This window comes from Phascolarctos cinereus, unplaced genomic scaffold (genome assembly GCF_003287225.1).
Source record: "Phascolarctos cinereus isolate Bilbo 61053 unplaced genomic scaffold, phaCin_HiC Scaffold_2;HRSCAF=192, whole genome shotgun sequence".
Classification (NCBI taxonomy): Eukaryota; Metazoa; Chordata; class Mammalia; order Diprotodontia; family Phascolarctidae; genus Phascolarctos; species Phascolarctos cinereus.
The window spans coordinates 235,801,754-235,829,444 of record NW_027555625.1 but is presented as its reverse complement, the minus strand read 5'-3'; the positions used below and the strand labels follow the sequence as shown (position 1 = coordinate 235,829,444).

The following is a 27,691-nucleotide window of genomic DNA, read 5'->3' as shown; positions in this document are numbered from 1 at the left end:
TAATTTGATAGAATCTAGAAACAACTTCCCTATTATGAAAGTTTAACTATGGGCTGTAGTCAGAAAGATAGTACTAAATGTTTGAATAAAAAGGATTATAACATTTCAGTTATATACGTATATATATGTGTGTGTGTGTATGTGTATATATATATATATATATATATACATATATATATATATATATATATATATATATATATACATATGTATTTATGACCATATATTATAGCTTGCTAATGTGTTAGGGAGGAAAGACTAAATGGAAAAACCCATTCTCACAGGGTAGAATTTATACATTTCTAAAGTAGCTTTCAGTTTTCTATCTACTTTTAAAAAATGATTTATTCTAAACTAATGTTTCTGTTTGTTTTCCACTTAATAGGTATTAGAAATTCATTATCAACCTTGCTGGGATTGACTCCTTCCTGCTCAACTGGATCATTCAAATTACATGAAGACTTAAATAGAACTAATTTTTATGCTGATTTGATACACAACAAGTCTGAAACAGTCTTAGGAATCTTTATACATTGTTTATGGAGATAACTTGACTTCACCTACGTCAGTGATTCCTCTAGCTTATAAAAATAAGCATAAAATTAATTGTGGACATTTGTAACATTTGCCATAATATTGACACCTACTTTAGGTTATACGTCATAAAAGTGTCCTTATTATAACCCCAGAAATTCTCTGAGGGAGTTTTGACATTATTCCTCTTAAATATAACTGAAAGGTGGCAGAAACATGCCAACTCAACCTCTCTTAGCCTATATTGATGGGCCAGATGTTATAGCCAGCACAGTTGATTCCCGTATGGAAATTAATGATGCATCAATATCAATAAAAGGGACCAACACAATTTCTTACAAAAACCTTCAGGATAAATTTTTAATACAAGCAGAAGGATGTATGCCTTTGGACTGTATGTTTTGTGAACAGACTTTTAAACATCCAGAAGATCTTAGTAAACATGTCTTAATGCAACATCGACCCACACTTTGTGAACCAGCAGTTCTCCGTGTTGAAGCAGAGTACCTTAGTCCTCTTGACAAAAGTCAAGTGAGAACAGAGTCTCTGAAGGAGAATGGCAAAGAAAATGAAGAATTTAGTTGTGAAGTCTGTGGGCAAACATTTGGTGGAGCCTTTGATGTTGAGACCCACATGAAAAAACATAAGGACTCTTTCACTTACTGGTGTAGTGTGTGTGGAAGAAGATTCAAAGAACCTTGGTTCCTTAAAAATCATATGAGGACACACACTGGCAAACCTGGCTCCAGAAACAAACTACAGCAAGGCTTAGATAGTCCAATAACAATAAATGAGGTTGTACAGGAGCAAGTAGCTGAAATTGTCACATCGCCTTACAAAATCTGCATGGTTTGTGGCTTCCTATTTCCAAATAAAGAAAGCCTAATTGAGCATAGTAAAGTACACACCAAAGAGTCTGTTTCTGCTAGTGAAACACAAACTGTTGACTCTAGTGAAGGAGGAATGTCATCTCAGAGGAAAGAATTTCTTCAGTTTCTAAACTTGAGACCAAACCCAACACCTGAAAAAATTAAGAAACCTGCAAAATGGATTGCTGAGTTAGATCCATTTAATACATATCAAGCATGGCAGTTGGCTACCAAAGGCAAAGTTGCTATTGGCCGTGGAGAAGTGAAAGAACCTGGACAAGAAGGAAGTACAGACAATGATGATTCATGTTCAGATAAAGAAGAACTTGGAGAGATTTGGAATGCCAATAAAAGCCATACTGAAAGTACTGGGAAGTCCAAAACAAATAAAAACAGTTGTGCAGGAATTGGCCTTTCACAAGACAAAGAAAAGATTAAACACACTAGTGGTGAAGTGCCTTCAATGGATGTGGATCCCAAATTAGCACATAATAAAGAAAAACCAACACATTGCTCTGAGTGTGGCAAGGTTTTTAGAACATACCATCAGCTAGTCCTTCATTCAAGAGTTCATAAAAGAGAAAGGAGAACTGATGCTGAATCTCCAACTTCTATTGAGGGAAGGCAACACAGAACATATTCTCCAGATTTAGCCACAGCTCTAGATGAAAATGGAACAATGGATCGAGTGGAAGGTGGTTCTGAAGATGGATCAGAAGATGGACTTTCTGAAGTGCTTCATTTAGGTAAGCAGTAGATTAATATTTCGCTACTCAAAATTAGTTTTTTTAATGTTGCTTTTGCATTTTTGAGAACTAACAAAGTGCCATAGCATAATGAAAGGTACACTGGAGACTTGTCTCTTAATCAGCTGGTTGTAACTTTGACTTTCTGAGGTGTAATTTAATTTGTAAAATGAATTAGAATGAATATGTTTAATTTCTTCTAGCTCTGAAATTTTTTTCTTGTTTTGTTGGTGTGCATAAAAGGATTAAAAGCATGGATATGATCAGTGTCAAGTGGGGATGGCACTGTTACTTGCATTTTTCCAGAATTCATGATTTTGTCTTTTTTAAAGAAATTATCTTTATTTGGTTTTCAGTTAACAGATTATACACACCCCCAATTCTAGTCAGCTGTCCAACAAATATGTGACAGATGAGAATTGACAAAAGTGTCACACAAATACAGCACCGTTTATGGGAAAAACAAACACTAGCACCATCTTTTGTTTATGGGGGGAAATATGATAGATATTTGGAAACTAATGACCATCAAAAATTGATGAATTAATCCAATTTTTTATCAGATTGTCTCAGAGCTCAAAAGGGTATTTCTTAAAACTTAGATATTCTACCATGTAAACATATTCTACCTTGTAAACAAAACTACAAGTGGCACAGAATTACCTTTCCTGCTTTAGTAAACACTTGATATTTGAATAGCCACCAGATAAGGACAGAAGCCTCACTTAAATTAAACCAGCCCTGATGTTAATACAGCAATAATTGTGATCATAGGATTTGGAATTGTAAAGGGCTTTAAAGATTACTTAGTCCAACTCCCTCATTTTCCAGATCAGAAAACTGGTTTAGTGACTTGCACAAGTTCCTATAGCTAGCTATTAAGTAGTGGAGCCTGGGATTTTGAGTTCAGGTGTTCTGACTTTAGAAAGAATGACCTTTCCACTGTACTACAATGTCACTAACATTATGCATTTTTAATATTATCTAGAAATTTAATGGGAATGTGAGTTTGCAAGAAGGAACATTATTCTTTTCTAAATACAGCGCTCAGTTCTGTAATTTGTAGTTGATGTGTGTCATAGAAGATGGCTATAAATTGTTTAAATACTGTTTTCGGTCTCTTATAGTACTCATCTGAAAAATAATACTTAAAATGATAAGAAACTTAAGTTAGTTCTAATTCTGCCATTGGCTTGCTTAATGACCTGTGGTGAGGCATAATATCCCTGAACCTCAGTTTCTGTAATTGTAAAATAGGATCAGTGATACTCAAAATTTTTGCTACTTCATAGTATCCACGAAATGGTATAAACAAAATATTTGAGTTCTTAAAAATCAAAACATAAGCTGTGATTTTTAAAAAAAAGTCCTAGTAATCAATGTTGTATTTTTAAAAATATTAGCATATTCAGTATTATTTGGAAACTTGTATAATTTAGAAGAGGTTGCAATGTATAGTAAGTAAATCCTGATACACAGCTTGAAATGAGAAATTGCAAAAGTTTAGGTAATTTCATATGAGACCAGTAGAATTAGTAAATTGGCTCTTTCAACTTAAAGGGTTTGTTCTTTTGTGTCCATATCATTTCATTCTCCAAGAAAAGTCTTGTGATACTAAGTGATGCTTTCAATTATGAGTCTTAACTGTAATATCAACCTATCATTCATATGGTCTTTTCTAAAACCCAAAGCATATTATAATCTTAATATGATACCTCATAAGGTCATTAATTTTGAGCTGAAAGGGACCAGCTCCTTCATTTGAGGAAATTGAGACCTAGAGAGTTTAAAGATGATTGGTTCAGAGTCACATAGGTAGCAGGGAAATCGAACCAGAAGGAAGGAAATCAAGCCGAAGTTTTCTGACTCTAAATCAAGGCTCTCTGCATTATATACCAAACGAGTTTTGAGTGATGTTTTAGCCTAATTTCCTCACTGTTGCTTGATACTACTTTAAACAGTAAAATATTTTGGACCCATATAAATATGTATGTATACATATATAATATTAAATATTAAGAATCTTTCAAGTTAGATGTGTAGCAGAGATAAGACATCAAAGAAATACATTTTCTTAAGGCAAAATGAGCAGTGTAACTTGAAGTTGGATTTTGTTACAGTGGTTTAATCTTAAGGAATTGGCCGATCGTTGTAGTAGTAGAATGTTGTGTCAGTTGTGATTTTTTAAAAAAAATGGATGAGAATTGCTTGGAGTCCAGAAATTGTTGTAGGGAGGGAAAAAACTTTTGTGTTGAACTGGAGAGCTTGGTTTTTTGTAGTCAATGACATTTCTTTGTATAGAGTGCCCCCAAATATATATGGTAAATAGTACTGCTTTTAAGAAGTACTTCCCTGAAGGAGAAAAATAACAGTTTTCTGCTGGACTATTTCAGTCTTACAGTTTAATATACTGAAAAGAAGTCAATAAGCTATTTGATTCAGTTTGGAGAGCAGTATTTGGTTTAGTGAGGAATATTTTGTGCAGATCAGTGTTTTAAAATTCTTATTTAAGTTTTGCCCTTCGTGCTTAACACAGTTTTTCTTTCTTGCTAAAGATTAAGTTGCACTTACTACCCTCTAGTGGTAACTTCTTGGTTGGTCTCAAATAAGAAAGGGATTCCTTTTCTGTGCCTGGGAGAGGAAGGATTGGTAACTTACTGGCATGATTTATTTTCTAAATTCTTCGTTCTGAGTGAGGAAGCAGTTCTCTTTTCCAGCCACAAAGTGTTTTCTACAATTTGTTTGCCAGATCTCGTTTCTATTTCAGTTACTGATATTTAGAGAAAGGAAGACATATTTTAAAACCCATTAGCCATCATATGCGTATAAAAAAAGCACAAGGAACCATGTCTCTTCTGTTGTGTACTGTGTTATCATATCAATAAGTGTATATGCACACATACATACATTACATACCCACTATATTTTCCTGTAATAAAGTGTCAAAATAATGTTTAGAAAATTTTGAGTTTTTTTAATACTACGTTGTCTTTAATGAAGATTACTAGTAATAGCTAGAATAGTTAGTTTGTAATTTATCAACATACTTTATTCATGTGCCTTAGCTATTTCCTTAACTAACATAAATATTTTTGTTTAAGATAAAAATGAAGATGGCTTGGAAAGAGGAAAAATTAAACATCTTGCTTCATCCAGAGAGTGTAGCTATTGCGGAAAGTATTTCCGTTCAAATTATTACCTCAATATTCATCTCAGAACTCATACAGGTAACTTCTAGAATTTTCTGTCATAGATATCCATTCAATTATTACTTTTGGTAAAAATAGCCTGTTTTGATCTAGTTCTTTTTTTACCACTTTTACCATAAATTCTGTTTGACTAATAATTTCTAAGAATAAACAATAGCTTAATTTTACATTGCATTTGGTGGGTCAATGGTCCTTCCTTGTTAGTGTGATTACATGAACTGCATTCCATTATTTATTTTGAAATTCTTTTACAAATTCATTAAATCTACATCCCAGCTCTTAACCCTCATTAATGCTAATATCTTTAGCCTCAAAATTTTTAATGTTTATTTTTGTGGCTCTTAGATTAATATGAAATGAGAGTACTCTTCCATCCTATTTTCAGATTGCCACTTTGCCTAGATTAAGCTAGTATTCAGTTTCAATTGCTTAACTAAAATGTTGCATTTTTAATATACTAGATAGTTTCGATTGGAGGTAAAGGGCAGATATACATATAATTCTTTGACTATCCTCTTTCTGACACTGTTTCTTTTTGAAGATTTTATGCAGGACCTCAACTACTCAATATAGTTGACCTAAAAACAAAACAAGATAAAAAAACTTGTTCTCTTGGGGCATAACTGGTCATACTTAACAAAATTCTTATTGAATAGGAAAAACAATAATAACTCTGCCTTTTTTGAACCAACAACTCTGGCTTAAAATATAGTTTATTTCAAAATGTATTTTAAAGGTTTTAAAAAATGTTTTTCAGATTTTGTATTATATTGATATTTTAAAATATTGTTTCAGGTGAAAAACCATACAAATGTGAATTTTGTGAATATGCTGCAGCTCAGAAAACCTCTCTGAGGTATCATTTAGAGAGACATCACAAGGACAAGCAAATTGATATTACCACTGAAGTAAAGAATGATGGCAAAAACTCACTACTGAGTCGGGAAACTGAAGATATGCTATTAACAACTGATGGTGCTCAAACCAAAAATTTGAAAAGGTTTTTTGATGGTGCCAAAGATACTAAAGGCTGTACACCTGCAAAACAACATAAAGAAATGCCTTCTGCCTTTCAAAATGTTTTGAGAAGTGTACATTCAAACATAAACAAGGATACTCAGGATTCCAGTAAAAATACAGTTGATGACAGTGCTAATAAAACGAACAAAAGTGTAGTCACTCCGTACTTGGACAAATTAAAAAAGAAATCAGTAATTGAGTCTCAGGCAAACAACCCTGTTTGTAAAACAGAGAAGGATGGTCTTTCTGGCAGAGGAGATACTGCAAACCATGAAAGTGAAGTAAATAACATAGATGAAATAAAAGAGAGTATTCCTAACTGCAAACATAAACCAAACATGGACTTTGAGGAAAAGCCTTTGAATTTATCCATTGGGTCTGCCCAAGAGTGTGCAGCTGTTTCTGTCAGCAGAGGTTTATTAGCAACAAGCACCTGCCCATTTTGTACTTATAGAACATTTTACCCAGAAGTTCTAATGATGCATCAGAGATTAATGCACAAATACAATCCTGACATTCATAAAAATGGTAGAAATAAGTCTTCGGTCAAAAGTAGGCGTACTGGATGCCCACCAGCTTTACTTGGAAAGGATGTGCCTCCCTTATCTACCAGTTCACATAAATCTAAGATTTCTCTAGCAACTCAGTCAAAGTCACTGCAGCCAGAGAAAGCTAAGCAGTGCCCACCCTTGTCGAGCAAAGTTCCACTTTCTTCAGGAATAGACTCTAGCACTTTAGCCCCAAGTAACCTGAAGTCTCACAGACCACAACAGAATATTGGAGCTCAAGCAGGTGTGATTAGACAGCAGTCGGAGATGCATTCTAAAACCAGTGCTTCTCCAGTACCTGACAGAATAAAAAGACCAGAAACAAAAATAAAATCTCTGAGCATATCTCCTCAACCTGGCATAGTAGGCAATACTGTCAATGGTTCCTTTGACTATCCTCTTAAAAGTGACTCTCCGTGGTCTAGTAATCAAGGAAGAGAATATTTTTGCAGTCGAAATGTAGGCAATGTCAATGTGGAATTTGGTGAACCATCTTCGAAAAGAATGAAATCTAATGTAGTTACTCTTGAACTTGATTCTGCAACAGTAGCCAATTACAGAAGAGAATATGATATAAACAGATACCGTGTTCCAAACAGAATTGCAAACCTATTACCTCAGGATTGTCCCTGTCCACCTGTGTCAGTGTTACCAACCAAGCAAGGGCTCCTGAATTCAAATGAAGTTGATTCTCCAAATGTACTGACTGTCCTAAAGTCCTATGAGCCATATGGTCCTGGACCACTTTATAGTTCTTGTGGATCTAGTGGTAGTCAAGCATCAAGCTCTGCAGTAGAAGGTATTGTTTGTAGAATGGTGAATTCTCCCTTCTTATCACCTTTCATGTTACTGTAGAGGGCATCACTAACCTGCCAGCATCACTGGATCTGAGTGTACATTGTGGTGGTGGGTGGAAGGTAAAAGAACACTGGGAAAATGGGGGGGGGGAGGTAGGATATGAAAGGCTTTGAGTGTCAAACACAAGATTTTATATTTGGTTTTAGAGGTTATAGGGGGCAGTGGAGTTTGTTGAGTGGGGGAGGAGGTGGTGACATAGGATTGTACTTTAGGAAGGTCCGTTTGACTACTGCACAGAGGAGGGTTTGCAATGGGGAGAGAGCTGTGTTGGATAGAACAACCAATAGCTTATTGCTGTAGTTCAGGCTTGTACCAAGCTGGTAGGAGTGTCAGAAGAAAGAAGGGGGGTTGTATGTAACTGATGTTACAAAGGTATAATCACAACAGATTGGATATGGGCGGGTGAGGTATGTGAGAGAGTGAATATTTGAGGATGATGTCTAGGTTGTGAGTCTGATCAACTAGGAGAATGGCAGTACCCTTAAGAGTAATAGGAAAGTTAGGAAGGGGGAGGAATTGGGGGGAAAGAGAGTGAGTTCAATTTTGATCATAAACCTGAGGTTTCCAGGAACCTCATAGGTCATCTAGTCAAACATCCCTATTTTACAAATGAAAGAACTGAGGCATAGAAAGGGAAAGTGACTTTATACATTGTTACACATGTAGTGACAGAATCGACATTTGATCCCAAGTCCTGATTTTATGTTCAGCACTATTTCATGTATTAAGCTGGACTCATGACACTTTTTACATTGCCTCACAGAGTAGGTATTTGTGCCTTCTCTGTTTATATCCTCTCCTAAAGTGGGGTCCTTTTGTTGTAGAACTTTGTATTCTGAACAGTAATGATAATTATTTAGTGCTGAAACAAATACAAAATAACTTTCCACTAATGTGTTCTTGTAGATTATGTTGAAATTTCCCTAATGGTAGGAGTGTTTTTGTTTTTGTTTTAGTGAAATTATTTTTATAGCCAATATTGATTGCCTCATTGCAGCATTATGAAGAGACTCTTGAACATGTTTCTATAGCATATTAAATGTAAGATCAGGATATCATGGGGTCATGTTCCACTTGGTAGACTTGATTAAATCGCAGTGGTTTCTGTTATTACATACAAACTCTACTGGTCTTTGCTGCCTGGAAGAGACAGACCCACTTTAAAATCACTCACTGTGTTAGTTTCAAGTTAAGGATCCTCTTCAGTGACAACACTGTATCAAGTCTAATCTGACGCTGATTGATCTGGTGGAGATAGCAAATTAAGAACAATTGCTTTAACACACTCTGATGGCTTTTTAAAAAAAAAAATTCTGGTGAAATATTAATTTTGTTGCCTTTTAATTTAAAGACTCCATTTCTTTTTACTCATTGTTTAAAATAGACGTGAAGGAGTTAGGCTATATAGTTCTCCTTGCCCCTTCTTTTCCCAATTACTGTGGAGGGCAACACCATCCTCCCACCCTTCAGGCTGTCAGCCTAGGAGTCATCCTGAATTCCTCACTACCTCTCACCCCTCTTTCTTCCCCAATATCCAAGGTATTGCTGGGGCCTGCCAATTATACTCACCACACTCAACCTTTGCAACATCTGAATATGGCCTTCCCTTCTCTCCTTTGACACTGATACTGTTAGTGCAGGCCCTCATCACCTCATAGCTTGATTCTTGCAATAGACAGCTGGTGAATTGGCCTGCTTCAAGTCTCCTCACTCCAATCCATCCTCCATTCAGCCATCAATGGGATTTTCCTAAAACAAAGGTCTGACCACATCACCCCACTACTAAATAAATAAATCCCAGTGGCTCCTCATTGCCACTAGCATCAAAAATAAAATGCCCTATTTGGCATTCAAAGTCCTTCATAACCTAGTGTGCTCCCTGTTCCTCCCTCTCCACCCCCATGCCCCTTCTAGTCTTCTTACACCTTACTCTAGGACATGTGCTCTTTGATCTAGTGACACTGGTGTCTTAGCTGTTACACTAACAAGTCGTTCCATCTTTTGACTCTGGGGGCATTCTCTTTGGTTGTCTCCTATGCCTTCAGTGCTCTCCCTTCTGTGCTCTGACTGCTGACCTCCCTGGCTTCCTTCTAGTCCCAGTTAAAATCTTTGCTTCTGCAGAAAGCCTTCCCTGACCCCTCAATTCCAGTGTCTTCCTTCTGTTAATTATTTCTTACTTATCATGTATATATCTTTGCATATTGTCTTACCCGTTAGATTGTAAACTCCTTGAGGTCAGGGACTTTTTTTTTTGCCTCTTTTTGTGTCCTCAGTGCTTAGCACTGTGCTCAGCACATAGTAGATGCTTAATAAATATTGATTGATAGTTGAAAAAAAGCCTGTCTGTTAACCTCAACCTGGTATAGCCCATCTGTCAAGAAGGTTTTACCAGGGTGTGGCATCTGCGCATGCTATAGCTTCTTGGAGCCACAGGTGAGAGCTGGGGTGAAGGTGGATGAGTAGCCCTCAGAAGGACTCTTCAGGCTCTCACATCAGGGGTGCTAGTCCTCATTGAACACTTCATACACCCCAATGCTCACACCTACAAAAGTAGGGATAACAGGATGATGAGAGGAAACTAATAGTTGGTTTTGCATTAGCAGATATCATTTGGAGGAGGTTGAAGCTATTGACAATGAGATGTTTGAAATGACCTACATTTCTCCTTTCCTTGTTCCCAGTACTAGAAGAGAATTAACTATATTCTAATTGCTATTAGAGGCCCGTACGTGGTTCAGTGGATAGAGCACTGGGCCTGGAGTCAGGAAGACCTGAGTTCAAGTCTGGTCTCAGAAACTTAATAACTGTGTGAACCTGGGCAAGTCACTTAAACCTTTGTTAGCCTTAATCCACTGGAGAAGGAAATGGCAGACCACAGAGTGCCCAGAAAACCCCATGATCAGTATGATCTGTGGGGTCACAAAGAGTCAGACATGAATGAACAACAACAGCAAATTATTCCATTCTACATGTTAGGTCGGAGGGGTTCTATCATGAAATGATATCTAATGTCTAATATTCCATCTTTCTTTCCATTCTAGCTATTTCACTAATAGGAACTACTGAATGTTGAAATTAAATTACTGTTCCATATTTTAAAAATCATGTTCTTAAAGTCCTTTGTTATTTTTTGTAGTTCTGTTTTCTATATTATTCTATGTTACCATTGTAATGTCTATAATTTAGTAATGTGTAAGCCTTGCTTTCATATAAGTTCTTCAGTTTCTTATGCACCATTGAATTAGTATATGTTGCATATTTGTACTAAAAGACTTTAAAACTTTGAAATTGTACTTTGGGACTTTTCAATTCATGCTGATATTAACTTGGACCTAGAGGACTTTAATTAGCTTTATTGTTTTTTTAAACCTAAGGAAAAATGAATTTTTTGAAAGAGTTCATTGATGTTAGATGTTCTAAAAAGGCTTGTAGTTTGTTTTGAAACTACTCTTTCAGTTCAACAGATGAGTAGCATATCCAGTATTAAGGATTTGGCTTATAATTTTTAAATGCTTTGAAATTTTTGAAGTGTTTTACTCATATCTACCTTGTGAGATCTGTAACTCAGCAAGCCTCTGAGATCCTAAGTATTGGAGCCTGACACCCAGGTCTCCTATCTCTAAGATTCTTCAGCTGTACCTCTATTCCAAGTGTATGGAACTGGTTGATCAGCATTATTTTGAAATAGTCATGAAGTCTGTTAACTTAGGTATAAGAGAACAAACCTACTTAAGTTGAATTTTAATGCCTTTTCAAACCTTTTTCTCCTCACTTAGGAAAAAGGCCCATGTCTTATCAACAGTTATCTAACAACATGCTGCAAAAAAGAAACTATGAGAATCTTATTACTAATACACATTATCGACCGAATGACAAGAAAACTTGATTTTTTTGGGGAAAAAAGGTAAGCATATGTTTTAGTTACATGTACTTTGATTTCTCTATAAAATTCAATGTAATGAAACCCATTTGTAATTATTTTATGCTAAGTCTAGTTTGTTTAGTTGAATAATGCTAATTTTTAAATTAAATAATTGAATTTTAAGAAACCAATTTAAGAAATTAGGTCAGGCCTATCAAGATCCCTGGACATTCTGAGCAACATTGACTGCCAAGAGCTTTCCTTCAGCTTCACCAGCTCTTATTTCTTTAAATTAAACCAAGTTATAAAATTCATTGTGTAACTAGGATGTAGATTTTTAAAAATATGTAAAATATGAGAGTTAATTTTGTTCTTCTTAGATTGCATGTGTTACATTAATCAAATAATGATGTTGCCGGTAAGCTCAAGTGGTGTTTTAACAAGGCAGAGGATATGATACTTACTTTGGGCTTCTTAAGGATTCTTTTAACAGTGAGGATGAATGACTGAAGAGGGCTATGTGGAGAACAGCACTATATTATGACTTACACAAATGTAGCTAAAGCAGTTCAAATTACATCTCATGAAACATAACTCTGTAGTCAGTCTGATGTGATTAGCCTATGAGGAAAATGATTAGCTTTGTTCTTCTATGTCAGTTAGAACAGTATTCTACTGTACCCAGGTGCTATTTGGCCCTGTTTTCAACTCTAGAAAGAGTTTTAGAAATAGTAGGTTTTAGAAGTATTCAGCCTCCATTCTTTCAAAGAAAGATTATACCAAGTTCCAGTTTTTCCTTTAATGTCATTTTTTGAGTTAAATATTTAACCCTGATCCATCCTATACATTTTGTATCTTCATGCCTGTGGTTTCAAAGTACAATGTAGGTAATTGTATATATCCCTTGGCCTCTGTTCAGCCAGTACTGTTGGCTTTAAGTGCTTAATCGTTCTTTAACCACTTAAATAACTAACTTGTGAATCTGAAACAAAATACTTCAGTTATGTATAGCTCCACTTCTACTTTAGAAATTTCTAATTGCATCTTCTGTTATTCACTTGTAAGAACCCGGGCTTAGATTGCCATTAAAATTTTGTTGATTACTTTTCTTAGTCTTGTTCAGTTTTAGATTTTCCCTACCACTGTTGTATAATTCCATCTTAATCAGTTTTCTTTTTCTACCCCCCCCCCCAGGTCTCATAAGGACATAATTACATATTCTCTGTGGAATTACCTTCAACTCATCCTTTGAGAAAATGAATGGTGAAAGCTACTGAAATAAGCTGTGATTGTACTGTACATATAAAGAACACTACAGTTTTATAATGTTGGTTCTGTTTAAAATTTGTACCAAATAGCAATAAAAATTGTAGTTGGAAAAGTTGGGTTGTAAAAGTGGAGAATGTATATCTCTATTTTGACCTTGAATAATATTTTTTTTAGAATTGACCAAATATTAAGTAGTTTTTTGAATACTTGAGCGCTGCTGAAAAGTAATTGGGGGAGGGAGGGGGAGTATATAATGCTTGCACCTCAGGTAAAATTTTGTAAATATCTGTTGGAAAACTTACTTGTTTAGATACTGTGGTTCTCTTTCCCTTCCCTAACCCCTCTACCCCCCATCCTCCCTTACTTCTACCAAGGTAGCTTAACATTTTGAGCAGTTTCTGATCTTGTGCTTTTTCAGTTAGGATAGATTTTATTTCAAAACAAATTCCCAATGATCTGTATGATATCAAATCCTAGGCAATCTTAACATTGTTGTCTTTATGCAAATCGATGTGAGTATGCCTAACTGAAGTATTGACCATCTCTACCAGTTTGTGCTGCGTATTATAATAAGATCACTTCTGAATTTTCAGTTCCTTTTTATTGCAAATTATTTCAGCATGTTGGCTGAGATACATTACTTGTTACTAGCTGTTTCATGGTTTGTAAATTGTCCTGGAACTACCAGACTACTTTATTTGGTGACTTTTTTTTTTTTGATGGGGTGTGGTGGTTATGTGGGATTTTTTGAGTATGTCTCTACTGAGAACCCTTTGCTCTGAGCAGACAAATCTTTGCTAATAGTGAACAAAGTAATATGTGGAATTTATTTAAGTTTGTTTTCTATCAAACTAAAATCATTTTTTAAAAATTTGACATGTCATATACTTACTCAAACTGGTAATGTTTGAGTGCAAAATTATAAATATATTAAAATACGGGGAAACAATTTTAAAATAAAAGACTTTTGGTATATCTTATGTTTGTATTTAGAGATCTCTTGGTGTTTTTGGAATCTTAGTTAACTGAAGACACATTGAAGTTAATTGTAGACACATTGATTCTGAATAAGAAATTGCCCACTGTGCAGAGGGGGTGGAAAAGGGATTCTGTTGTTTCCCTTCCTCTATCACAACCCTACCCCCATCCTTTTTTGTGTGTGTGTTTGTTTGTTTTGAAATGACAAAGTTTTTCTCTATGCTCATTTAATTTGGGTTTTAAAAGGAAGGCAGCCACCAGCCAGCAGAACTGATTTATTGGATATTTTAACTTGTGCTCATAGTTACCTCTACTTGTAGCCTATAGCTGAAGATTTATTACTTCAGCATATACATGGCTTTGACTTCCATGTTGTATTTTAGTAAGAAACTGTTTGAAATATTTTTGCACTGTTCGGTTTTTTTTACCCTGCCCTTCTCTTCCACATAGAAAGTGTAAATGTCCTATAGTAGCAAAACCTAGAAATACTCTTTGTTTTCATTATGCAACATAAGACATCCTTGATGTATGTCTTAACTCCTGTGTTAAAGGGGACCTAACTGAGATCTGTCAACTGGCATTGTGATGAAGTGCTATGTATCAGGAAATTGTACACTATTTACCTTTTTTCCTGTTCATAAGCTGAGCCATATGTACATAATCTAGATTTTGTTTTCATAGTTTTGCACTTTTTTATAGCCTATTTTTCAAAATGAACACATTTGGAAGGTGGTTGGCCTAATATTTGCCTAATTTGCTGAGTCTTACAGAATGCATGCGGTAAAGATATTCAGTTCTTAAGGGGTTGTGTGACAGAGGGCTGAAATTTAAACTTATAAAAAAATTACCAAACCTATTTGAAAACAATCAGTTCATTGTTATGCTGCAATTTTCAGGGGGTTTCAGATTTTTCCTTTTTAACTACATTTCTTAAATGCATAACAAATGTCAACAGTTCTACAGCCCTGTACTTCAAAGTACTCTTTTGCCCATCAGTATTAACTATTGGGATACTACTGGTTTTGTATTTTTTTTTCCTTTAAGATAACAGTGCATTTATATAGAGGTACAATTTGTTGGAATTTTGTTTATATTTATTTCATTCCAGTTTGATTTATTTTAATTGTTAAAACTTAAGTTTGTCAAGCAGTAGATATTACTCGTTTAATTTATGATATATTTTAGTTTAGTCAAGGTATGTTATTATATGTGGATGTAAATATAGATTTGGTGTTTTGCAATTTTGGCTTCTGGTCTTTATTCAGCACCATATTGACTTCTAATTTTTTTTTTCTGAACTTCCACTTAAAAAATGGTATATAGGACTAAGCTAAAGCTGCCTTTATGTTTGAATTGGCCTGCGATGGAAGAGAACAAACACTTCTTTATATGCAGACTGAATAATTTGAAGATTTATTTTACCAAACTGGCAGATGACACATAGCTGGGAGAGATAGCTAACAATGAATGAGGGTTAGGATCCAGAAAGATCTTGACAGACTTTAGAATGATTGGCTGAATTTAAATAAGATGCTATTTACTTAGGCATAAATGTCAAACTCTACACTTACCAAAAAAAAAAACCCTGTGTAAGTGGGATGAAGCAGCTGTAGTTATATAGAAGTTTGAAAAAGACATGGCAGGCAAAATAGCTAATGTAATGATAGGCTACACTGAGAGACAGGGATGTAATGGAATATACATTGACAGTACTTTGAGAAAGCAGAGACATGGATTTGAATCCTGTTTTTGATAGTTGTATGACCATATTCAAATCACTGCACTGGGCTTGTTTCCTCATTTATAAAATGGTTGCTTCTTTGTCATGTTGTAAGGAACAAAGATATATTGGAAAGCAATGTTCAAGCCTTAAATGCTGTGTAAAGGTTAACTGTTAAGATTATTGTGTTCATGGGAGCAGCTAGGTGGTACAGTGGATGGAGTCAGGAGGACCTGAGTTCAAATCCTGCCTCAGACCAAACATTTGATGCTTACTAGCTGTGTGACCCTGGGCAAGTCTCTTAACCCCAGTTGCCCAGCTTGGCTCCAGATTAGTTGAGAGAGAAGCCTCAGTGTTGAGGCCAGCCTACAGAGAAGCACCAGTGGCCCCAACCAAGATGAGGGAGAAAGGCCCTAGGCAAAATCCAGCCTCAGGAACCCTTGAAGCTTGTGGTGAGAGCCCAGCACCAAGCGGGAAGGACCCCAGTTGAAGGGAGCCTACATCAGAGAAACAGCCTGGTGACAAGAGGAAGCCCTTGAATCTCCTTAAAGGAGGGTCCTAGTGTGGCCCACTATATTCAGCACTGGGAAGGCCATCCAGTTTTGGGCTTTGACCCAAGCAAAGGCTCCATCTCTGAACAAATGAGGAAAACTGACCACCATGACAAAATAACCTTGGTTTGAGAGATAACCAGGAGACAAACCTGAAAGAAGATAGTTATCCCACAAGTCCAGGTAAAACCTTAAAAAAAAAAATACCTGAGCTACAGGAATTAACTGGAGTACATAGAGGAAACAGAATAAGAAATATAGGATGGAAAACCAGGAAGGAAGGAATGGCAAGGAAAATTTACACCTTAACTCAAGTGTCGATTTTTGAGACCCTTTTTTTTAAAATACATGGCCAATGAAGGAATTTGCTTATATGTATTTGTGACAGGTTTTGTTTTTCTTTCTAAATGTATGTGTAGGGGGAGTTGGAGGGAGATAGAGCAGATTTTTGTTCATTGAAAAAAATTTTAAGTAAAAAAAAAACTTAGAAGAGATGATAGAAAATTTCATACAGGACCTGGATGCTCTGAAAATTAGATTGGGCTGGACAAAAAACAATGACTTAAAAATACAAGAAATACCAAAGCAAAACCAAAAAAGTTGAAGGAAAAAAAATCTAAGAAATAATATGTAAAAAACAAATGACCAGGAGAACTGATTTGAGAGACTAAGAATTATCAGACTCACACAAAAAAGGAAAATTATAAATGTTGGAGGGCCTCTGGCGAAATAGGCATACTGATACCCTGTTAATGGATTGGTGAATAGGAAATCATTCTGGAAAGCAGTTTGAAATTACACACAAAACGTTACTAAACCGTGCGTGCTATTTGATCCAGCTCTATCACTAGTAGACCTAATAAGAGATCAAAGATAGAGAAAAAGGCTGTTTATGTACAACAAATATTGCAATAACTTTTGTGGTGGCAAAAACCTGAAAACAGCTTATGTAACATGAGGAATGGATGAGTAAGTTGTGGTATATGTATGTGAGGGAGTATTCTGCTATAAGAAATGAGGAAATAGGTGATTTCAAAAAGATAAGAAAAAACTTGGATGAACTGATGCAAAGTGAAGTGAGCAGAACCAGAACAATTTATAACTAACTTCAGTATGATAGAGATGAACAATTTCAAAAAATTTTATAAACTGATGAAGAATGAAATGAGCAAAATCAGGACAATTTGTGTGATAACACTGTAAAGACAATTTTGAAAGCCAAAAGAACTCTAATCAGTGTAGTAACCATCAGTGATTTCAGAGGACATGTTGAAGCATGCTGTTCATTGCAGAAAGATGATAGATTTAGGGTGAAGAATGAGACATGTTATATGGATTGAGTGAATTATATAAAGTTATGAAAAGTATCTAGCAAAACTAAGTGTAAGCATACAAGGGGGAGAATGGATCTTTAATGGAATAGATTTCCATGCATTCCTAATGAAATAATCATAATTGAATAGATATTTTGATGTGAAAATGCAAGCACCAAAAGAAACAGGTTACATGTATTTGTGTAATTGAAAGGGAATATGTGAAGATGAATTATTTACAAGTTAATATGGAGATAGGAACGTTTTCTTAGAATTCTAATATTTAAGAGTCAGAAAAAAGCTAAAATGATAAAGGGTCTGTGGATGATTATGTTTTAATGGTCTTAGAAGAGTAAAATTGGGATGGGACTACTGTGAAGGAAAGAAGGGGAGGGAAATTATTGTTGCAAAATAAAGGTGCATAGAATAAAGAGTATACATACATATACATAGACATGCATATACGTATATTTTGTGCCATGGTGGAAAGGGTGAGGAAAATGGGCATCTCATGAACCTCAATTTCACATGATGTGTATAAAGAAAAATTGAATACAATTACACTCAGATCTTGATATAGAAGTACATCTCAGAGGGGAAATAAGAGGGGACGAGGACAAAGATGGGATAGATAGGACTCAAGAAGGAAGGAGGATAGGTCAGTAGGTCAGTCAATTATTTGTAATAGTTTACTATGTGTCAGACTTGCTAAGTGCTAAGGATATAAAGACAAAAGAAAAAAAAATAAAACTTCCTTCTCTAAAAGGACTCCCAGTCTTATGGATTTGTAAGGGAATAGTCACAAAATAGAGGGAGCCATATAAAGGCTCAAAAGGAAAGGAAGGAAGCAAAGACCTGGGGTTAGGGTTGATGTAAGGAGAAGAAAAGAGGCCTAATGGAGCAAGTAGGTTATTTTACTTATAAGATTAAACAAACGCCAGGCAAATTCCTTCTTTTCTTCCCTTATTTATAAAGAGGGAGGTAAGAGGGAAGAAAAAGATATGAGGACAAGTTGGAGGATAATACACAATTAACTTTCATAACTGAATGTGAACAGGATGAACTCACCCATGAAATGGAAGAGGATAGAATGGATTAGAAAACAGAATTGAACACTATGTGGTTTACAAGGAATACACCTGAAATACAGATTCACAGAGTTCATTTAACAGTTAAGATGAGAGGCTGGGACAAAATCTTATGCTTCAGCTGAATTTTAAAAATCATCAATCATGATCTCAGATAAGATTATAGTAAATATAGAAAAGATAAAAAGAAATAAGCAGGGAAATTATGTTAAAAGTCACCACTAAGTAATCAATATCAGTACTTAGTATATATGCATGTAACAGCATCTAAATGCTTAAAGGAGAAATAACTAGTAAAATTATAATAGTGGGGAACCTCAGTGTAACCTTTACAGAGCCAGACAAGATTAATATGAAAGAAGTTCAGAACCTGAAAAGATCTTTAGAAAAATTAGAGAAAAACAGATATGTGGCTATTACTGAAGATAGAAAAGAATTTACCTAATTGTATTTTTTTTATAAAAATTGACCACTCACCACCTAGCTCCCATAAGCACAGTTATTTATTTTTACATGTATTTATAATTTATCCCTTCCATTGCCCCTCCCTCAAATTGGGCAACAATAACGACAACAACAAAATAATGAAAAATAAAATCTTCATCACAAAACTGTGCATTATAATCCAGCAAAACAAATTCTCACATTGCGTCTGCCTGAAAAAGCCACTCAGAATTTTTCAAGTTCATCATTCTTTGGCAAGAGATGAGTGGCATGTTTCATCTTTAGTATTCTGGATTTTTAATTTATGTTGAATTCATTAGATTGGAAATAGTTCCAGTTGCTTTCCAGAATGACTGTACCAACTCACAGCTCCAACAACAGTGCATTATTAGCATGTGTTTTTCTATAGCCTCTCCAATGTTTTGTCATTTTTCTTACCAATTTTGTCACTTGATAGATATGAGGCGGTACGTGAACTGAGGGCAACTAGGTGGTACAATGGTTAGAATGCCAGGTCTGGGATTAGGAAAAACTAATCTTCCTGAGTTCAGATCTGGTCTCAGACACTTAACGTGACCTTGGGCAAGTTCCTTAACCCTGTTTGCTTCAGTTTTCTGATCTGTAAATGAGCTGGAAAAGGAGATAGCAAACCACTCCAGTGTCTTTGCTAAGAAAACTCCAAACGGGGTCACAAAGAGTCAGACACAACAGAGAAGACGGAACAACAACTCGAACTGAGCTTTAAAGAAAAGAAATTCTAAGAATTAAAGGGAGGGGGGGAATTTTCTTCAAAGGAGGAAATAGGAGATGGAGAGTTGTTTGTGAAGAACAGCAAGAACGCCAGTTTGGTTGGACTGTTGAGACTAAGAAAGAATAATATGTAATAATGCTGGAAAGGTAAGTTAGAGCCAGTTGTGACAGGCCAAACAGACTACTAGTTTGTTTTTGATTTCAGAGGTGTGAAGGAACCACTGGAGTTTACTGAGTAGAAGAGTGACATGGTTACTTTAAGAACCTGTACTTTAAGAAATTCAGTTTTATAAGAGTGTGGAGAATACATTAGAGGAGAGATGATACGAGCAAACACATTAAAAGGTAATAATCCAGGCTAGAGGTTTTAAAAGCTTGAATTAGGGTGATGGCAGTGTGGAGAAATGTAGATTATGAAAAAAAGCCTGAGAAGATATCTTTGGAATTAAAGTGATTTTACAAATGATAAGACAATGCTAGAAGAATAAAAACGGACAAGAAATGAGAGCTAGAGAGAAAATAGGGGAGAGATATAGAAACTAACTCAGACAATAGACTCCTTGAAAATTAGAATGAACCAAATAGAAGTTGATGTCCCTATGAGACAACCAAAAATATTTCAAAGTCAAAAGACTGAAAAAAATAGTAGGTAAGGTGTCTCATACTACAAACTGACTTGGACAACATATGAAGGAGTGATAATTTAAGAATCATTGTTATACCTGAAAGCCAGGACTCAAAATAGAGCCCAGATATTACATTTGAAGAAATCATAAGAGAAAACTGCCCAGATCTTTTAGAGATAGAGGACAACTTGAAAATGAAAGAATCCACTGGTGGCCTTCTGAAAGAAACCCCAAAATGAAAATTTCTAGGAAAATTATAGTCAAAATCCAGAGCTTCCAGGTCAAAGAAAAAAAAACACTGAGTATAATCCTACAGGGGAAAAATGGGTCTTTATTGAAATAGAAGACTTCTTGGTCTTCTTGATGAAAAGACCAGAGCTGCATAGAAACGGAAATATAAACATGAAAGTCAAGAGAATGAAAATATAAACACGAGGGAGCAATCATAAGACACTAAAGAGGGTTAAACTGTTTACATCCTAACATAGGCTGATGGTACGTGTATCCCCTCCAGAACCTTATTATCATCAAGAGTCATAAAGGGAATTTAAGAAGACAGGATTGGGAGTGGTTTTGTTTTGTTTTGATGGTCATAAAAAGAAGAAAGGAAAAGGAGAAGAAAAGAAATACACCAGAGGGGAAATGGAGAAAAGTGGAGAGGAAGGAGAGTAGATAAATGAATTGGACATGCAAAAAGAAAAAACAACAACAAACTAGAAAACTGATGAATTAAAAACCCCTAATTATGTATCAAAATAGAAATACTGAAAATCAAAGAACAAAAGAATTTAAAGCAAAAGAAAAACAACTTTGAATCAATAAAGCTAGGAGCAGGTTTAAAAAGCAATGAAATAGATAAGGTATTAGCTACTTAAAAAAATAAAGAAGAAAACTAAGTTACCAATATAAAAATTTTTAAAAAATTTAAACATCAATGACAATCAAAAGTAATTATTAGGAACTATTTTGCCCAATCATATGCCAATAAACTGACAATCTGAAATGAATAAATACCTTCAAAATATAAAATGCTCACATAAAAAGAATAAGAAATGGAAATTCAAATAACCCAATCTCAGAAAAAAAAAATTTAAGAAGTCGTGAATGAGCTCTCAAAGGGGAGGGGAAAGAAAAACTCAAACCAGATGCATTTATAATGGTATTCTAGCAAACATTTAAGTAATAATTTATTCTAATTCTACAAAAGCTGTTTTAAGAAATAGGAAAAAAAGATGTTCTACAAATTCCTTCTGTGTACAAATATGATTTTGATACCTAAACCAAGGAGAGTCAAAACAGAAAAAGAAAACTCTAGAGACCAATATCTCCTAATGAATATCTATGAAAGAATTTTAAGTAAAATATTAGCAAGATTACAGCAACATATCACAAAGATTATTTACTATTACCAGATTAGATTTATAAAAGGAATGTATGGCTTGATTCAAAATTAGGAGATCTACAAACATAATTGACCATATTAATAACAAGAAAGACAAATATGATTATGTCTATCAATGCTGAAAAAACTTTTGACAAGATAAACATTAAATTCTTTTTTTTTTGGGGGGGGGACTAGGCAATGGGGTTAAGTGACTTGCCCAGAGTCACACAGCTAGTAAGTGTTATGTGTCTGAGACCAGATTTGAACTCAGGTCCTTCTAAATCCAGGGCCGGTGCCACCTAACTACCCTTCTAAATGTTAAATTCTTAAAAAACAACAAAACAAAATACTAGAAAACATAGGAATAAATTGATCTTTCCTTCATATGATAAGTAGTTATCTATTTAAAGCCAAGAGCCAGCATTATTTGTAATGGGGCTAACCTAGAAGACTTTTTCAGTATGATCAGAAATTAAGTGAGGATGTTCATTATAACCATTACCATTCAATATAGTGCTAAAATGTTAGCTATGACAAGACAGGAAGAATAGTTAATGGAATAAGCAAATAAAGAAAAAAAAATTATTGCCTTTTGCAAATGATGTGGTTTGTTTAGAGAATTGTAGAGAATAAACTAAAAAGCAATTGAAATAATTAACAACTTGGGCAAGGCTGCAGGATATAAAATAAACCTACATAAACCATCACTATTTTTGTATATTATCAACAAAATCAATCAAGAAGAGATAGATAAATTCCACTTAAAATAGATATGGAAAATATAAAATACTTGGGAATCTACTTGCTAAGACACCCATAGTTACTATATGAAAACGGCTACCAAAAACCCTACACAGATTTAAATAGTTTGAAAAAATACTAATTACTCATGGGTAGTATAAGCCAAAATTAAAAAAAAAGGATAATAATACTTTATTTTTTCAGTGCCATTAAAAATTACAAGAGAATTACTTTATATAGCTAAACAAAATTAAAACAAAGTTCATCTGGAAGAGCAAAAGGTTCAGAATCTTAGGGTAAATAATGAAAAAAACCTGGAAAGGATAGCAGTACCTCATCTCAAACTATATTACAAAGCCATGATTATCATAACAATTTGATACTGGCTAAGAAATAGGTCAATCAGTGGATCAGATAAGGTACATAATATATAGAAGTAGAAGAGCACAGTAGCCTAATGTTTTATAAACCCCAAGATCCCACCTATTGGCGTAAGAATTCACTATTTGCCCAAAATCTATCTGGAAAATTGGAAAGTAGTGTGTCAGAAACAAGGTATGGAACATCCTATACCACATAGCAAGATAAGCTCCACTTGGAGACATGACTTAGACATAAAATTTAAGTGACATCATAAAAAAATTAGAGAAGCAAAGAAGAAATTGCTTGCATCTATGGATAGAATAAGAGTTTGTGACCAAACAAAAGATAGAGAGGATCACAAAAGAACAAATTATATATAATCAAACTCAAAAGTTTCTGCACAAACAAAACCAAATGCAGCTAAAATTAGAAGAGAAAGAGGTAAATGGGAAATACTCCATTTTTTTGGTAGTTAACTTCTCTGAAAACAGTATATTTAAGATATATAGGAACTGATTCAAACTTATAAAAATAAGAACCGTTGCCCAACGGATAAGTTGCCAAAGATTAGGAACACACAGTTTTCAGAAGAAATATGTTATCAATAGCAGTATGAAAAATGCTATAAATCACTATTAGGAAAATGCTAATTAAAAATACTGAGTATGCATTTTATATTCATCAGATTGCCAAAATTAATTAAAAAATGATAAATGAGAAATGCTGGACAGAATAAGGGAAAATGGGTACATTATTAATACACTGTTGGAGGATCTATGAAGTGGTCCAGCCATAATGGAAAGCAATTCAATTCAGTTTAATAAACATTTATTAAGTGCCTTACTACATGCCTGGCACTATGCTAAGTGTTGAGGATACAAATAAGAAAAAAACAGTCCTTGCCTGCAAGGAGCTTACAATCTAATCAGGGAAGACAACATACAAAAGGAATCTGAAAAGCAGAGGGGAAAAGGAACCAGGAGTTATGATGTTCTTTGGAGTTGAAGCCAAGCTGAACTGCTGATGAAAAATGAAGTTACCTAGAAAAAGTCCTCTCAAAAGGAAGATTTGGGAATGTGTTCAACCAAAGGGAGAGGCATTGGAGGGAGCTTAGTAAGTACTGAGTATCAAAACCTGAGTCAGTCTGCGCGGTAATGAGATTTCAGATGATTGGCTTGATGGCATGATGGTTCATGCCTAGGGGAGGCATGATGTTCCATGGAGTTAAAACCAAGCAGAGTTGTTGATGGAAAATTGACAGTTGCCTGGGAAAACAGTTTGGAACTACATCTCCCCTCCCCCTAAAAATGATTAAAGTGTGTATGCTCTTTGACCCAGTGATACCTCTACTAGGCCTAAAACCTAAAACTCTAAAAGTGCTCAAAGAAAGAGGAAAAGGGTCATATACATAAAAATATTAATAACAACTCTTTAATGTGGTGAGAAAGACCTAGAACCTGAGGGAGCTTATCAACTGGGGAATGGCTGAAAAAGGTATGGTATATGAATGTGATCCAATACTATTGTGTTGTAAGAAATAATGAAAGGGACAGTTTCAGACAAATGTGGTAAGACTTGTATGCATTGATGCAGAGTGAGCAGAACAATTTGCATAACCACAATAATATTGTAAAGACAAACAACTTTAAAATCCACTGAGGAACTCTGATTAACCCAATGACCAACTACAATTCTAGAGGACTCATAATGAAACATGTCACCTCCTCCTGACAGAGAGGTAAAGGATCTAAAGTGCAGCTTGAGATGCGTTTTCTTGAATATGGTCAATGAAGACATTTATTTTGCTGGATCATACAAGTCTGTAACAGAGGGTTTTTTGTTGTTGTTGTTTGTTTTCTTTTCCCTTTTCTTTTTTCTCTTTTTTTTCTCAAGTAGGGTTGTGGTAGGTGGAAAGGAGAAAAAACAGATTTTCCCTGAAAAAATTTAATTAAAATATAAAGGGAGTTGGACATATTTGCTTTTTTTTTTTGGTTGGGCAGTGGGGGTTAAGTGACTTGCCCAGGGTCACACAGCTAGTAAGTGTTATGTGTCTGAGGTCAGATTTGAAATCAGATCCTCCTGAATCCAGGTGTGGTGCTCTATCCGTTGCACCACCTAGCAGCCCCCTAGTTGGACATATTTAGAGGGAGTAGGGAAGGAACAAGTAGAGATATATTTAATATTAGAAAGCAAATGGATGTTTAATGGTTCAATCTTCTGGAGAAAACTGGAGAGGATGACATTAAGCACACATGGAGAGGGCAGTACTAGCCTTGAAAAGGAAGAAGGCTACCTGTTTAGCAGAAACAGAAGGAAAAGTGAAGAGAGTAGGGGATCATAGCAAGGACTATTGAGATGAAGAGAGAATTCATGTCAAATACTCACTGTTTTCTCAATAAAGTGAGAGGCAAGTTCCTCATCTGAGGAAGAAGGGGAGGGGGCTTTGTGGGAAGCTCAGGGGGAGAAAAGAAAATTAGGAATAACTTCTGTGAGGAATGAGATAGGGATTCCATTAGGGAAGAATAAAAGAACTGATTTGCTACGGTGAGGGCCAATTGAAGTTGTGTAACATGAATTTATAGTGCATCCAGTCAGCACATTTGTGAGACTGTTTCCACCTTCATTCAGCAGGAAGCAGAGGAGGCAGATGATAGGAATAATGAAAGACCGAGGTTTGGGAAGAGCTGAGTGGTGATACAAAGGGACAAAAACATTTGAGAGCAGAGGACAGTGTACACTGAACTGGTTAACTCTAGGGTCAGGACTGGAAAGGGAGAAAAGTGAAGTCAGAGTCAAATGAATGGTCTGACAAAGGGGTGGAGTGATCAGAAGTTTCACTGAAGGGGAAGAATGGATTTAGGAGGGATAAAGCCTAGATAGAGGTGGAGTGATAGGAGCTTGTGGTTGTGTCTGACTCTTTGTGACCCCATTTGGGTGTTTTGTGGCAGAGATACTAGAGTGGTTTGCCATTTCCTTCTTCAACTCATTGTACAGATGAGGTAAACAGGTTAAGTGACTTGCCCAGGGTCACATAACTAGTAAGTGTCTGAGTTCACATTTGAACTCAGGTCTTTTTGACTCCAGGCCTGGCACTCTACCCACTGTGCCAACTAGCTGCCCCCATGTGAATTTATGGCCAGGTAAAGGAATATCAGTTTCTAACTTAAAAAGTGGAATGTGAGTGGGTCGTTATGAGACCATCCCTATGTGTGGCTGAGGTAGAATAAGACTTGGGATTTAAGGAGGCTGAAAAATTGGGAGTTTAAAAAGTTAGAAAGAGCATCAATTGAATATTGAAGTCCTCTAATAAAAAGGCAGAAGTTGGGGAGGAGAAGAAGATGATGAAGTGGGTGTTGAACTCTTGGAGGGGTAGGGGAGAGGTGGACTGGGGAGAGGTGGACTGAGTAGATGTTTAAGGAAAAGTTGCTAAGTGATGAAAATAGAATCTGGCAATGGCAATGGGGAGTAAGAAGTATTTTGACCTCCTCTGCAAGGCCAGTGTGTTGGTAGGATGTGAGATAAGGTACGCAGCGAATTCTGGAGAAGATGACTGGGGATGTAGTGTAATCAGGCAGGAGCCAAATCTCAGTGAAGGCTATTGAATGGAAAAAAATGTGAGAGGAAGTCTAGGATGAAGGAAAATTTATTCATCGTGGAATAGGAATTACATAGGGTACTGTGGAAGGTGTGGATGTGGTTAGAATAAGACATGGTTGATGTCAGGTTAAGGAAGATAGAGTTGAGAGAACAGGGGGTAGGGGTTGGAGATACTTTACTCCTACATGGTGGTGTATATAATCATTAGTTTAAATAAGATCTGGGTTATTGGTGAAATCATAAAGTTGGAAGGAACTATAGCAACCTTCTTGTCCAATCCCTTCATTTTACAAATAAGGAAACAGGGATTTCATTTACAGATAAGGAAATTTGCTCAAGGTTATATAGGTACTAGGGGTGTTGTAAGAATCAAATGAGATAATGAATGTAAAGCACTTTGTAAACCATGAACTACTATGTAAATGCAAGTTGTTTATCATCATCATCATCATCATCATCATCTCCTCCTCCTCCTCCTCCTCCTCCTCCTCCTCCTCCTCCTCTTCTTCTCCTCCTCCTCCTCCTCCTCCTCCTCCTCCTCCTCCTTCTCCTTCTCCTCCATTCCTCCTCCTCTTCTGTCAGCAGGCCTTCAGTCTGGTGATGGCTTTATTCTCTAGCCTTCTATTTTACTCCTGCTGAGCTCAAGCAATGCTTTTATAGGCCAATTCAGGAGTGGGCTGGTAAATGTTTAACAACTTGGCTCTTTGGTGTAAAAATTATGCAGAGGTGATTTAAGTTTAATCTGCGTTATTAACACTTTCTTAATTCTGAACAGTTAATAAAACAACAAATCAAGCTCCTTTTTGTAGCTATTGTCAGTTTCTCAGTTATAAATTTTCACACTAAAAATCTCGCAGTTGGCTCTCTTGAGCCAGTTATAACTGGTATATATGTCTATACCTATATCTATCTATATATCTATGTGTGTGTGTGTGTGTGGGGGGGGTGGGTGGGTATACACCTATACTTTGTATAGGTAGTACCAGAGAGTTGAGTTTGAACCCTGACTGTAAAATCTGACATTTGTTGTTGCTATTATTGTTAGGCATGTCCAACTCTTCATGACCCCATTTTGGGGTTTTTCTTGGCAGAGATCGTGGAGTGGTTTGCCATTTTCTTCTCTAGCTCATTTTATAGATGAGGAAACTGAGGCAAACAGAGTTAAGTGACTTGCCCAGGATCACCCAGCTAGTAAGTGTTTGAAGCTGGATTTGAGTTCAG

At 35.6% G+C, this 27,691-nt stretch overlaps 1 protein-coding gene across 4 annotated transcripts in view; it reads left to right on the top strand.

Moving 5' to 3' along the window:
- The window catches only part of ZNF217 (zinc finger protein 217), a 34,602-nt gene extending 19,468 nt beyond the window's left edge, over positions 1-15,134 (top strand). For all 4 annotated transcript variants that reach the window (XM_020984246.2, XM_020984244.2, XM_020984243.1 and 1 more), the window contains 5 exons: positions 386-2,149; positions 5,251-5,376; positions 6,154-7,725; positions 11,561-11,688; positions 12,841-15,134. In XM_020984246.2, the coding sequence (XP_020839905.1) occupies positions 751-2,149; positions 5,251-5,376; positions 6,154-7,725; positions 11,561-11,670 (3,207 nt within the window). In that variant the 5' untranslated portion in view covers positions 386-750 and the 3' untranslated portion in view covers positions 11,671-11,688; positions 12,841-15,134. The remainder of the gene's footprint in view (positions 1-385; positions 2,150-5,250; positions 5,377-6,153; positions 7,726-11,560; positions 11,689-12,840) is intronic.
- The last annotated feature ends 12,557 nt before the right edge of the window (positions 15,135-27,691 follow it).